We start from the raw sequence: 14,136 nt of genomic DNA, 5'->3' as shown, positions 1-14,136 counted from the left end.
GAATCTGTTTCATATTTTCTTTTTCTGAGAAAAAGGTTATGGATGCAAATGCTGTCTTTAGCTGGAAAAAAAATCACATAATCTTCATATTGGTTTCTAAGAACCAAGATGCTAATGCCATTCTTTTGTAACCTGTTCCATGATGTGATCAACGTTTACTATTAATGTCATTCAATTCACAATTTATAAAAGTAAACAATTATAGGTCAAAGTAAGGTCCTCACCACAGAGCCTTGGCTCACAATGAACAGCAAGCTATAAAGGGCCTAAAAATTACTAGTGTAAAACCGTTCAAACAGGACAACCAACGGTCTAATTGTTATATAAAACGAGAAACACTTATGAACCACATCATATCATTTATGCCATTCAATTATGTAAGTTAACAAAATTCATGTGATGATATTTTTATAAAACAAGACACTGAATATAGCTTATAAGGCACATATTACTGTTACTGGAAAGCATCTTTAGCCATCAAATTTCATAACAGTTTGAGTGAAAAAAAGATTTAGTAATTTGTCATATTATATTCAGGATCATGCCTCAGTCTTATTTCAAAAGGTAAAATATGTTTTTAAGTAAACAGGCTTTAGCTACATACTGCTGAATAATGGTAAAGCAATAATAGAGATAAATACTTGTAATCTTTTGGTAGACACTTACTAGCAGGTCTATTTTGTATTGTATTACATGATATTAGGAATCTTTAATGACATCTGTATTGTCTTTTTCTTTACTTTAAGAACATTATTACGTACTAACAGTTTATCAAACTGCATTTCTGCAGCTTACTTTCATTCTTGAATTGATCAAATTTTAAAATTATGCATGTCAAAACTTACTGTTTAACTACTTGATAAGAATTTCTAATTATATAGCTGAGATGCTTTTATTAAAAAAATAACTTTTCTTTTATTTATGGCATTTTGGCAATTATGACAAAAAAGACCTTCAGGGACTGATATTTTTCCAATGTTGGTACTGTTCTGTCATCAGCATTAACAGCTTATTTCCGAATAAAGTCTACATTGGAATTAGGATTTATTGTATAGAAATGATATTTGCCAGCAGCCTTTTAAAATTATGGCAATTTGATGCTGTATTGCTTGAATATGATTCTATCAAGAATAATTTTCTTTTGGATTGTATTATTGAATGTGATTCTTCAATTGTAGAAACAAGATGGTATTTTTTCCCAGGATGATCATGTTAAATGTAATGAAAAAAAAGTAAAAAGAAGTGGGTTTGGAATAAAGATATAAAAGTATAAGCTTTATGCATCTTAGTTGTACATCATGCCATATTTAAGATTGAAGTTCTTCATGTTATAATTTCAGCTATTGGAATAAAATGGTTCTAAGGTCCCTTCTCTCTCTCTCTTAAATTGATATGTTTACTTATTAACCTTTCTTTGTTGACATTAAGTTGTAGTATTACATTATCACTATAGCCTCTAATTCAATATTATATTTATATTGTTTTTTTTTTCCAGTTTGATCCTAACAACCCTCCAATACCTAGTCAGCGACCAATATCAGAGCCTCCAGGTTATATAGATCCTCAAAAACCATCCATCAAAGATGTAAGTTATTCCTTGATACGGTATAATAGGTTATTTTTGTGGGGTGTAAATTTTCCTGGATAGAACAAAATCGCCAAAATAAATCTCGCCAATTTACAAGTGCATATGCAAAGGTATTGATAAGTTTTGAATCCGCCAAAATAATAACTGCCAAAATATTTCGTATACCTTATTCAGTGAAAATTGTGAAATTTTACACCCACGAAAATAACCCGCTACATGTTATTCTACCTTTGTGTAATATTTTGGCTTTATTTTATGATTAAGAATCAAGGTATATTCAGAATCTTTCAATGGTACAAGGATCTACTATTTTGTGTCAGATTGCAACCAATAGTTCTCAACCTTTCAAACTTTTTTCAGAGGCGGATTTGGGGGGGGGGGGGGGGGGGGGGGTCCCGGGCTCCCTCTTTTGTTGAAAAATTTTGGTTGGTTATATAGGGAATCACTGAAGCGTGACGGGAGCGGGCCCCCACTTATGAAAATTTCTGGATCCGCCACTGTTTTTGTTTCACATTTAAAGTAACAAAACATATCAAAGCCCACAGGTCGTGGCAATAAAAATTAAGATTATAAATATGTTTTTTTCTTTATAGATAACTTTACCTGCTAGAGCTCTTGTGATTCAACAAAGAATACCAAATTTATATGATAAAACACAATTAAAACTTGAGGTAAGAATACAGAAACATTAATGTAAATAATAACTTGAGGTAAGGTACAAAATTATAAAACGTAAAAAAAATTCTCTGTGTCAAGAGACTGTCATCAGATTTATGCTCCTTGAAAATAAAAATTATATATGGAAAATAACATAGCTATATTGACCTCAAGTCTACAATAAAAATTATATATGGAAAATAACATAGCTATATTGACCTCAAGTCTACATTATTTGTACAATATTATGAAAAGTATTAATACAACAACAAAATAGGAGCTATAACGCTTGGACTGATAAATTATGTTCATCCTAACAATGCAATGTATATCTATAAATGTGATTAAAGCTGTTGAGAGAGTTGTTGTCTCTACATTCCTGAAGGAACATAAACTGTAAGACATGGTTTTAGTGCAATGAAAAAATCCATGATAAAAAAAAAAAAAAACTTTTCTCTCATTTGTAGAAGAAATAATCTTTAAAAAAATAATATTCTAAAATAAAATCTATTTAGCTGACATAGTCAAGAATCTTCATACATATAAATAAGAAGATGTGATATGATTGCCAATGAGACAGTTTTAAAAGTGTTATGTGCTTTATATATAGATATAAATAGATGTTGTATTAGTGCCAATCAGACTACTCTCCATCCAAGTCACAATGTATAAAAGTGAACAATTATAGGTCACAGTAGGGCTTTCAACACGGAGCCCTGGCTCACCCCCAAATAAATTATTCTTTTAGGAATATTTGATACTGAGTGTACTATAGTTGTTCTCATCACAGTATCCCTCAAACTACAGTCATATTAATCTCACCATTGACAATTTTAAGCTGAACAGCCAGTGTAATTAAGATGTGCCTAGACTTAATGAATCACTTTTCTTACATGTTGTCAAGAATATCAGTGTTTTAAGTTATTCAAGGATCTCAGCAAGTTAACATATTCCTAAATGATATTTTATAAGTATTGATGTATGTCTTTTCAGAAAGGAGATATAGTACTTGTGACTAAAATGAATTCCAATGGCCAGTGGGAGGGAGAAATCAATGGAAGAAAAGGGGTTTTCCCTTTTACACATGTACGATTTACGGACAATGAAAATAGTACTAGCTAGTAGATAATATATGTAACAATGATTTGTTTTAAAATCTATCTTTTATCAGAAACCAAACTTGTTAAGATGGATTTGTCTACAGTAACCAAAAAAAACTTACAATTTTTGACTGTTATCTATTGCAAGACATTTCAAAACTTACAATTATTGACTGTTATGTATTGCAAGACATTTACAGAGTGACTGATTTTAAAGGAAATGTGTATTTTGTATTTGAGAGTATTTTTAGATTGTCTATTTTTCATATTTATTTCCTAGGGTTTAAGCAATTTAGCATATTTAATATTATTGTTTTGGATTATATATAACATGTCAGATTGTTTAAAGACATAGTCAGTAACTGTTGTCATTTAAACCATTTATTATGCCATAATCAAGTTATTTCGTTGGGTAATTTTCATAAAAAGAGAAGAGAAAATGCATAAATATTAATATTGTCATAAGTTTTGTTCATAAAATCACTGTAGGTTGAACAGCATACATGTATATATTAGATATCAATATGTGACAGAACTGGAAGTTGGTGAAGAAAATTTCAATGTCAATTGATAAACTTAAGCTAACAAATTGTTTTTGTCTTTAAAGTATGTCTTAGATAATGCTTATTTATTGTCTGAATATGGCTTTTTCACCTGCTACAACATTTTTCTATTGTCGAAAAATTATCTTGCTGCCAGTCCCCAGTTTTGTCACCATTGTAAATATCAGATATGTATATTGAATAGCATACATGTAAATCATTTTAATGTTCATTATCTTTATAGGGTTTTCCCTTTGTGAAACTGATTGTATGAACTCATATACAGGGGTAATGCAGTGTTTAGACTTAAATCTCAGCATTTTTTCCCCCTAGTTTCTGTTGATATTTTGTAAGAATGTATTTTGTATACAAATATCTTTCTATGTCAATCTTAAATTTCAATTTTTGTATGATTTTCATTTGCATTTTATATGGTGAAAGAAGAAATGAAATGATTGACAATCATAAGGAAAGTTTTGAAGTCTTCCATTGATATTTACAAGTTCATAGAATTTGAAGACATAAATTACTTTAATAATGACAAAGTAATAAGTGTAATTAATTGCTGCAGTATGTATAAGATCATGATAATTTTAACCAGCAATCTGAATAAATATGTTTTAGGTGCTTTATTTAATTTTTCACATCCAATAAATCTATTTATATGTATGTTGCAATTCTGCATTATACTCTTCAAGAAATAGAGGAATATATGAAAATAACTTTTCTTTGAATGTATCAGTTTATACTGTTTAAAGGGGACTGCAGAAGCAAGCAGTAAGGTATAATTTGGAAATAGGGTTTTTATAAAGCTAAGAATGTATCATTTTTATTTACATCTCCAAAGTAAAGGACATCAACTTGATCTGATTTCAAGTTCAAAATAAATAAAACATTATTTAAATAAATGTATTATTGAAAAATTTAAACAATAACTAAAGTTTTAAAGCAAGTGTGATGTAAGATAATAGTGATATAATATATTACATAGGTGTACTTTTATTATCAATTATTGTATATACAATTAGAATGTAAACTCTACTATAATGTAAATCAAAATCGCTATTGAATGTGCTGTGTTTTAAGTCATTGAACGTTGTCAAGTATGCTTAAGGCTAACAATTTTGGAATGCCAAGAGGATGCTTAAGGAATTTGTTTGTGATTTACAAGTAAAGAGAGAATGTAAAGTGTATATCAGGTAATTTGGTCTCTTAATCTTTACCTAAAACTGTATTGCAAAGATATAGAAACGAACATTTATAACCGCTTCAATTATTTTAATCTCATAGTTTTCATAGATTTCATATAATCAGAACAGATCAAACCAATTTTGTGTATGAATGTCAATTTCATGATGACAATATCAATTGCTCTACACTTTGAGCTCTATAAATAAAATTTGATGTGCTGGGAACATTAATAAATATAATTCAAAATAATAGGAGATATGAGGTATATATCAATTAGACAGCAACTAAGACACAAACATTCTTTCTATCTACAATATTAAACATGTGTCTATATGATTTGCAGTGGCGGGTCCAAAAATGTTCAAAAGAGGAGGCCCACTGACTGCCTAAGAGGAGGCCCACTGACTGCCTAAGAGGGGGCCCACTGAATGCCTAAGAGGGGGCCCACTGACTGCCTAAGAGGGGGCCTGCTCTAGTCTTACTTCAGTGATTCCCAATATAGTCTATCAAATTTTCCCCAAAAATGGCGGGACCTGGGGCCCTCTTAATCTGCCTTTGATTTGTCAAGCTATAAATCAACCAGAGTATGACAAAGTTGTGAATAAATTAGACAAACAAAGTCAAAGGTGAAGATATCTCTTATAGCATTCAATATGTTTGTACGTTACAGTTTTTAAAGATGCTTTATATAGAACTTGCATCAGGGAATATTTGAGCATGCTTGAATGGTAGTTTGATCCATCATTTTAGTATAATGCATTTGATAAGACAAACCAATCTTGGAATTGTACAAAGTAGAATTTTGTAAATATTGTACATGTAATTGTAAAGCAATACAAGTATATATACATATATACATATAAATAATTCAGACTAGATGATTTTATTTTATTAAGTTTTGAGGTTACATATTGTGAATGGTATACATATATATATATATATTATTTGTTTAGTTAGATACATTGGCACTGTTGTAAACAAATAGTATTCTTTTTTGCAAATCCTACAGTTGGAACTTTTGACTGGATTAATTTTTCACAGTTTTTTTTTCAATTCTGATTTAGAACAATATGGAATGACTGTAGAGTACATATAAAAGTATATAACAGTCAAAGCACCTAAATGAAATAGCTCTCAAGTTTGTCACTTTACAACCAGGGTACAAAATTATTAGCTCCTTATTTGAGTTTGAACTTGTAGCAACACGTATATAAGTGGTAGATTTTAGTTCTTATATTCACTTTGAAATCCAGATGTAATTGACGAGAGAATTTTTAAATGGGAGTGCATTACATTTTTTTCAGAATAGTTTTTATTTAACAATGTTTTTAAAAGTTCTGAATGTGGGAGGAAAAGCATAATAAATTTTCTATGTGACAGTTACACATTTTTAGTCGCATTCATTGGGTTAGTCGCAACCATTTTCTTTTTGTACAAGTGCAGAAGTATTTTCTAGCAAGAAAGTTAAGGATTTTGTTTTCAATTTGATTTGGGTTTTTTTTGACAAGTACCATTAAGTATTGAAAATCTTTATACTGACAAATTACCTCAAATGACCAAAAGCAGTGTATTCTAACATATATATCCTTGTCAGCTTCTTTCTTCAAGTTCTTTCATTGGAAGTTCCATCATTCTCAAAAAAGACATTATTGTTGAAACTTGTTGTACATTAAGTTAATGATGTACAACCTTTTCCCATTTTTGACTACTGCATATTTCTGTTTATCAAATTATCACCTTATGAGTCTTAAGATAAGTAACTGGATGACAGAAATTCTTCAGTTTATTATTTTGACAAGACAGAAACACCATGCTTCCGATGAATTAGTAGTTGAGAGATAATATAAATTGTCATTGATTTATTTGATAAGGGCAAATCATTAATTGTAATTCCCCTGGAAGTAGTTATTTTTTTCTCAAAACAAAAAAATGTACGTAAGTCTTTTTTATACGACCGCAAATTTTGAAAAAATTTTCGTCGTATATTGCTATCACGTTGGCGTCTGCGTCGTCGTCGTCGTCGTCGTCGTCGTCGTCCGGCGTCCGAATACTTTTAGTTTTCGCACTCTAACTTTAGTAAAAGTGAATGGAAATCTATGAAATTTTAACACAAGGTTTATGACCACAAAAGGAAGGTTGGTATTGATTTTGGGAGTTTTGGTCCCAACATTTTAGGAATTAGGGGCCAAAAAGGGCCCAAATAAGCATTTTCTTGGTTTTCGCACTATAACTTTAGTTTAAGTTAATAGAAATCTATGAAATTTTGACACAAGGTTTATGACCACAAAAGAACGGTTTGGATTGATTTTGGGAGTTTTGGTCTCAACAGTTTAGGAATTAGGGGCCAAAAAAGGGCCCAAATAAGCATTATTCTTGGTTTTCGCACAATAACATTAGTTTAAGTAAATAGAAATCAATGAAATTTAAACACAATGTTAATGACTACAAAAGGAAGGTTGGTATTGATTTTGGGAGTTTAGGTCCCAACAGTTTAGGAATTAGGGGCCAAAAAGGGACCCAAATAAGCATTTTTCTTGGTTTTCGCACCATAACGTTAGTATAAGTAAATAGAAATCTATGAAATTTAAACACAAGGTTTATGACCATAAAAGAAAGGTTGGGTTTGATTTTGGGAGTTTTGGTCCCAACATAATAAGGGGCCCAAAGGGTCCAAAATTAAACTTTTGTTTGATTTCATCAAAATTGAATAATTGGGGTTCTTTGATATGCTGAATCTAACTGTCATGACTGTGTATGTAGATTCTTAACTTTTGGTCCCGTTTTCAAATTGGTCTACATTAAGGTCCAAAGGGTCCAAAATTAAACTTAGTTTGATTTTGACAAAAAATGAATCAGTTAGGTTCTTTGATATGCTGAATCTAAAAATGTACTTAGATTCTTGATTATTGGCCCAGTTTTCAAGTTGGTCCAAATCGGGGTCCAAAATTAAACTTTGTTTGATTTCATCAAAAATTGAATAAATGGGGTTCTTTGATATTCCAAATCTAACTGTGTATGTAGATTCTTCATTTTTGGTCCTGTTTTCAAATTGGTCTACACTAAAGTCCAAAGGGTCCAAAATTAAACTTAGTCTGATTTTAACAAAAATTGAAATCTTGAAGTTCTTTGATATGCTGAATCCAAAAATGTACTTAGATTTTTTATTATGGGCCCAGTTTTCAAGTTGGTCCAAATCAGGATCTAAAATTATTATATTAAGTATTGTGTAATAGCAAGTCTTTTCAATTGCACAGTATTGCGCAATGGCAAGAAATATCTAATTGCACAATATTGTGAAATATCAAAATTTTTTTTAATTAGAGTTATCTTTCTTTGTCCAGAATAGTAAGCAAGAAATATCTAATTGCAAAATATTGTGCAATAGCAAGATTGTTTTTAATTGGAGTTATCTTTCTTTGTCCAGAATCAACTTAAATCTTTGTTATATACAATATACAATGTATATTCACTTTTTACTACCAACTGATAAATTAAAATAATCTTTACCATTCAGTGATAACAAGCAGTTTTTTTACATCTTAATATTTTATGATGTATTTAAATGAGTAGTTATTGTTGCAAATTCCATTAGAAATTTTAATTGAGATTAGTTTTGGAATAAGGGAAAGGGGGATGTGATTAAAAAAATTGGGTTCAATTTTTCTCATTTGAAATTTCATAAATAAAAAAGAAAATTTCTTCAAACATTTTTTTGAGAGGATTAATATTCAACAGCATAGTGAATTGCTCTAAGAGAAACAAAAATTTTAAGTTCATTAGAACACATTCATTCTGTGTCAGAAACCTATGCTGTGTCAACTATTTAATCACAATCCAAATTTAGAGCTGAATCCAGCTTGAATGTTGTGTCCATACTTGCCCTAACCGTTCAGGGTTCAACCTCTGCGGTCGTATAAAGCTACGCCCTGCGGAGCATCTGGTTGTATAAAGCTTCTAAAGAAAAGATAATTTTCTTTCAGGGACATTTGTATTATATACAGATATATTTTTCAATCAACCACTCAGCAAAGTAATCTCAATCACATGTTGGGTTACCTTATGAGTGGTTGGATGGGGAAATCAAGTTGGTTTATCCCAATATATTCTTCAGTTTATATCAGAAAAATGATTGTTCTAAGTTGTCATACTGTAAGACTTCTGTAGAATAATGATCAATTTAATAATGTTCATTCTCTTATAAACAAGAAATATCAAATTATTCTCCTTTCTACCTGTATCAAGTCAATGCCAAAAAACAAGAACCTGTGATGCTTAGAAAATAAAAGCAATCAAAATATTTATTGTTTTATTTGATTCATTGTCATAGAGTTAGATCTCAGTCTTTAATATGCCTGCAGTAAAATTATATGTTGTCATTTCGAATGTGTAGCATATTGAAGGTTAAATAATCAAGGTCATTGTTTCAAAAAATAGAATGATATTTATGCAGAAAAGTGGTTTCGGCACACAATTGAATACTACATATGGTATTGCAATCCTTGCTGGATATATGATCACACATAATGATAAGAAGAACTTTACTGCTTTTTACTCCACCAAATTCAAAGTCAAGGAGACAGTAACTTAAAAAAGGCAGTTTTTTTTAGGATCAAAAGGTCAGTCAGATAATAACTGTCAGTAGATATAAAGAGATGTGGTATGAGTGCCAATGAGGGACAACTTTCCATCCAAGTCATAATTTGTAAAAGTAAATATTGTCAGTCTGACACCTTTTAGTCATTCCTTAGTTTCTGAGACATTGACCTAATCGGGCAACTTTAACCTTGATCATAGATCCATAAAATGAGGTCAATGTCAGATTAGATCCATAAAATGAGGTCAATGTCAGTTGAACTCAATCTGACAGAATTGTTTTTAGCTCAAAGGTCAAGTGAGCTTTTCTCATCACTTGGCGTCTGTCGTCCGTAAACTTTTACAAAAATCTTCTTCTCCGAAACTACTGGGCCAAATTTAACCAAACTTGGCCACAATTATCCTTGGGGTATCTAGTTTAAAAAATGTGTCTGATGACCTGGCCATCAAACCAAGATGGCTGCCATGGCTAAAAATAGAACACAGGGGTAAAATGTATATTTTGGCTTATATCTTTAAAACCAAAGCATTTAAAGCAAATCTGACATGGGGTCAAATTTTTGATCAGGTCAAGATCTATCTGCCCTGAAATTTGCAGACAAATCGGACAACCTGTTGTTGGGTTGCTGCCCCTGAATTGGTAATTTTAAGGAAATTTTGCAGTTTTTGGTTATTATCTTGAATACTATTATAGATAGAGATAAACTGTAAACAGCAATAATGTTCAGCAAAATAAGACCTACAAATAAGTCAACATGATGAAAATTGTCAGTCAACCCCTTAAGGAGTTATTGCCTTTTATAGTCAATTTTAACAACTTTTTCGTCATTTTTGTCGAGCCTGCAACTTAAGTTGCAGATGCTCGACATAGGGATAGTGATCCGCCGCCTGCGGCATTAGCTCACTTCTTAAGAGCTTTATATTTTAGAAGGTGGAAGACATGGATGCTTCATACTTTGTATATAGCTGCTTCATGTTACGAAGTTTCCGTCAGTCACATGTCCAATAACCTTGACCTCATTTTCATGGTTCAGTGACTACTTGAAAAAAAAGTTCAAATTTTTTGTAATGTTGAATTCTCTCTTATTATAAGTAATAGGATAACTATATTTGATATGTGCGTACCTTGCAAGGTCCTCATGTCTGTCAGACAGTTTTCACTTGACCTCAACCTCATTTCATGGATCAGTGAACAAGGTTAAGTTTTGGTGGTCAAGTCCATATCTCAGATACTATAAGCAATAGGGCTAGTATATTCGGTGTATGGAAGGACTGTAAGGTGTACATGTAACAGTTTATTTCTTCCTCTGTGATATTTTATCCTGAGGATAATTTGTCCCGGTAATTTTTTTCCAGGCATGGTATTTCACAGGTTGTGTTTTTCCAGAGAAGTGAAAATCTATCTGTGTTATGCGGATAGTATGTACCGGTACATATTTGCCGTACTATATTTCACAGAACCGTGTGAAATAGAGTCCCTTTAATTTCTATGTAAGTTACTCACAATCAATATATACCTGACTTTAATTATAAAATGTTTCACAAAGGTAGACCAAATTTGCATAATTCATCAAAGGGAGGTAATTATGAGCAATTTATATTTTAAAGATATTAATATAATATATTTTTTTATAGTGAAATGTTTCCTTGAATCTTATTTTTTATATATTCATTTACATAAAAAGATGACTTACAACTTGATTTAATAAGACAGATAACATTTCACAGGTAAAAACCAGTGGTTGATCTAGAAATTTTCATAACAGGGGGCCCACTGACTGCCTAAGGGGGGGGGGGGGCGATTCCATCACGCTTCAGTGATTTATATTTGTACTGAGATCTGAAAACAACTCACTTTTACATGTATTTCACTAACCTTATTTAATCATGATATTATTTTCACAATTACGATCTTTGAAATTACTTCTGGTTTTTTTCCCTATAATTCATGATAATTTTCTTTTTAAAAGGATGATATTGACTTGAATATTTCAGGAAATTTTTTCAAGGATAATTTGTGAAATTATTTCCCATCATAATACATTTTTTTTTAACAATTTTGCTTTATTTCAAATACACTATTATTATTTCATAGTATTTTTAAAGGATAATTTTTTTCTAATAACTATTCAATAAGTTAACTACCCAGATAGAATTTCACGGCAAAGGAAAAAATATCCCAGGGAAATATTTTCCTCCGGATAAAAAAATAACAACAACTACTGTGACATTTTTTCCTCCGGATCAAATTTCACCCGGATATAATTTTACTTTACATACATGTCCAACTGGCAGTTGTCATCTGACCTTGACCTCATTTTCATGGTTCAGTGGTTATAGTTAAATTTTTGTGTTTTGGTCTGTTTTTCTCGTACTATATGCAATAGGTCTACTATATTTGTTGTATGGAATGATTGTAAGGTGTACATGTCTAGTGGGCAGATGTCATGTGACCTTGACCTCATTTTTAGGTTCAGTGGTCAAAGTTAAGTTTTTGAGTTTTGGTCTTTTTATCTAATACTATATGCCATAGGTCAACTATATTTGGTGTATGGAAATATTTTATGATCTTTATGTCAGTCGCGCAGGTTTTATTTGACCGTGACCTCATTTTCACGGTTCATTGTAAAAATGTACAGTGTTAAGTTTTTGTGTTTGGTCTATTTTTCTTAAACTATAAGTAATGGGTCAACTATATATGTTGTAAAGAAGCATTGTTAGCTGTACATGTCTGACCTTGACCTCATTTTCAAGGTTCATTGGTCTTTGTTTAGTTATCTTGGTTAATGTTAAGTTTATGTGACAGTTGTAATAAAGCTTAGATTTATACTTAGGACTATCAACATAATATCAATGATTATAGTATAGAAGGCGAGACATTTCAGCGTGTGCACTCTTGTTTGTAACTTGTACAAAAATCTTCTTCTCTGAAACTACTGGGCCAAATTTAAACTAACTTGGCCACAATCATAATTGTGGTACAAATGTATATAGTTTTAAAAATGTGTCCGATGACCCCACCTACCAAACAAAATGGCCAAAATGGCTAAAATGGCTAAAATTAGAACATAGTGGTAAAATGCAGTTTTTGCTATATATCTTTGAAACTAAGACATTTAGGGCAAATCTTTCAAGATTTAAATGTCCATCAGAATAAGATCTATCCCCTCACAAATTTTCAGATGAATCCTACAACCCATTGTTGGGTTGCTGCCCTAAAACTGGTAATTTAAAGGAAATTTTGCAGTTTTTGGTAATTATCTTGAATAGTATTATAGGTAGAGATAAACTGTACCCAGCAATAATGTTCAGCAAAGTAAGATCTACAAATAAGTCAACATGACCAAAATTGTCTGAGAACCCCTCCAGGAGTTATTGTCCTTTATAGTCAATATTGAACAACTTTTCGTCATTTTTGTAACTTGTACAAAAATCTTCTTTTCTAAAACTATGGGCCAAATTTAACCAAACTTGGTCACAATCATGACTAGGGTATCTATTTTAAAAAAAAGTGTCTAATGACCCTGCCAACCAACCTAGATGTCCAACATCAGTAAATACAGTAACAGGTGAGCGACACAGGCTCTTGAGAGCCTCTAGTTTAAGGAACTGGGGACTATATATTATCATTATGTTACTCATAATTAATTCACATGACCAAAAACAAAACAAACTAGAATTGCCATTGCAAGCAATAGCAGATGTCACCCTTCCCCTATTGCCACTTAGCGGCAGCCATTTGAAAACAATTTAACAGTGCATGCAGATCAACGCATTGCAATATATATTTCTAAAAATTTTCAGTACATTTTGAGCATTGTCAAAAGTTTCACATTTCTTCTGTTTTCATGGCAACGGCAGCCATTTTGAAAATTCTGTCAAAAGTCTCATTTATACATGCCAGTTAACAATAATATCAAGTTTCATTAAGTTTGGAGCATTTTGAAAATATTTGACATTTCTGCAGTTTCCATGGCAACGGTGGCCATTTTGGAAATTCCAACTTCAAAAGTCTCATGCAGACATGACAGTCAACAAATATATTAAGTTTCATCAATTTTTGAGCATTTCGAAATTTTTGAAATTTTTGACATTTTGGCTGGTTTCTATGGTAACAGATACCATTCCAAATTTCTAAAGGCAGATACCACATTGGTACATGGGAGGGAACATACCATCAAAGTTTCAATGGATTTGACCTACCATTTTAAGAAAGTAAATGCCACTTTAAGGTTTTTGAAGCATTTTGACCATTTTTGACTTGTTTCCATGGTAACGGCAGACATTTTTGAAATTCCAACGCCAAATTGCACATCTACCAATGTTGCTCATCGTAACTGTGGAGTTTTATTAAATTTGGAGCATTTTGATATTTTGGAAATTTTTGGTGTAGTTTCCATGGCAACATGATAATTCCAATGATTACCAAAATCATCCAAAACCAGTATATGCCCGGAACCTACAT

At 31.3% G+C, this 14,136-nt stretch overlaps 1 protein-coding gene and 1 long non-coding RNA gene across 6 annotated transcripts in view; one reads left to right on the top strand and one right to left on the bottom strand.

Annotated features, from left to right (window-relative positions):
• LOC143082460 (adapter molecule Crk-like) overlaps nt 1–4,688 on the top strand; it is a 29,701-nt gene extending 25,013 nt beyond the window's left edge. For 2 of the 5 annotated variants that reach the window (XM_076258126.1, XM_076258123.1), the window contains 4 exons: nt 538–564; nt 1,496–1,585; nt 2,182–2,259; nt 3,239–4,688. In XM_076258126.1, the coding sequence (XP_076114241.1) occupies nt 538–564; nt 1,496–1,585; nt 2,182–2,259; nt 3,239–3,367 (324 nt within the window). In that variant the 3' untranslated portion in view covers nt 3,368–4,688. The remainder of the gene's footprint in view (nt 1–537; nt 565–1,495; nt 1,586–2,181; nt 2,260–3,238) is intronic. The other 3 variants (XM_076258127.1, XM_076258125.1, XR_012980397.1) reach the window with 2 other exon arrangements.
• On the bottom strand, nt 3,321–5,659 carry LOC143082461 (uncharacterized). The gene is made up of 3 exons (XR_012980398.1): nt 5,534–5,659; nt 3,506–5,464; nt 3,321–3,462 (listed from the first exon to the last, which is right to left on the bottom strand). It is a non-coding gene; the product is annotated as an uncharacterized LOC143082461 (long non-coding RNA).
• Nucleotides 5,660–14,136: the final 8,477 nt, after the last annotated feature.

This window comes from Mytilus galloprovincialis, chromosome 7 (genome assembly GCF_965363235.1).
Source record: "Mytilus galloprovincialis chromosome 7, xbMytGall1.hap1.1, whole genome shotgun sequence".
Classification (NCBI taxonomy): domain Eukaryota; kingdom Metazoa; phylum Mollusca; class Bivalvia; order Mytilida; family Mytilidae; genus Mytilus; species Mytilus galloprovincialis.
The sequence above is the reverse complement of the archived record's forward strand: the minus strand, read 5'-3'. Positions and strand labels throughout refer to the sequence as shown.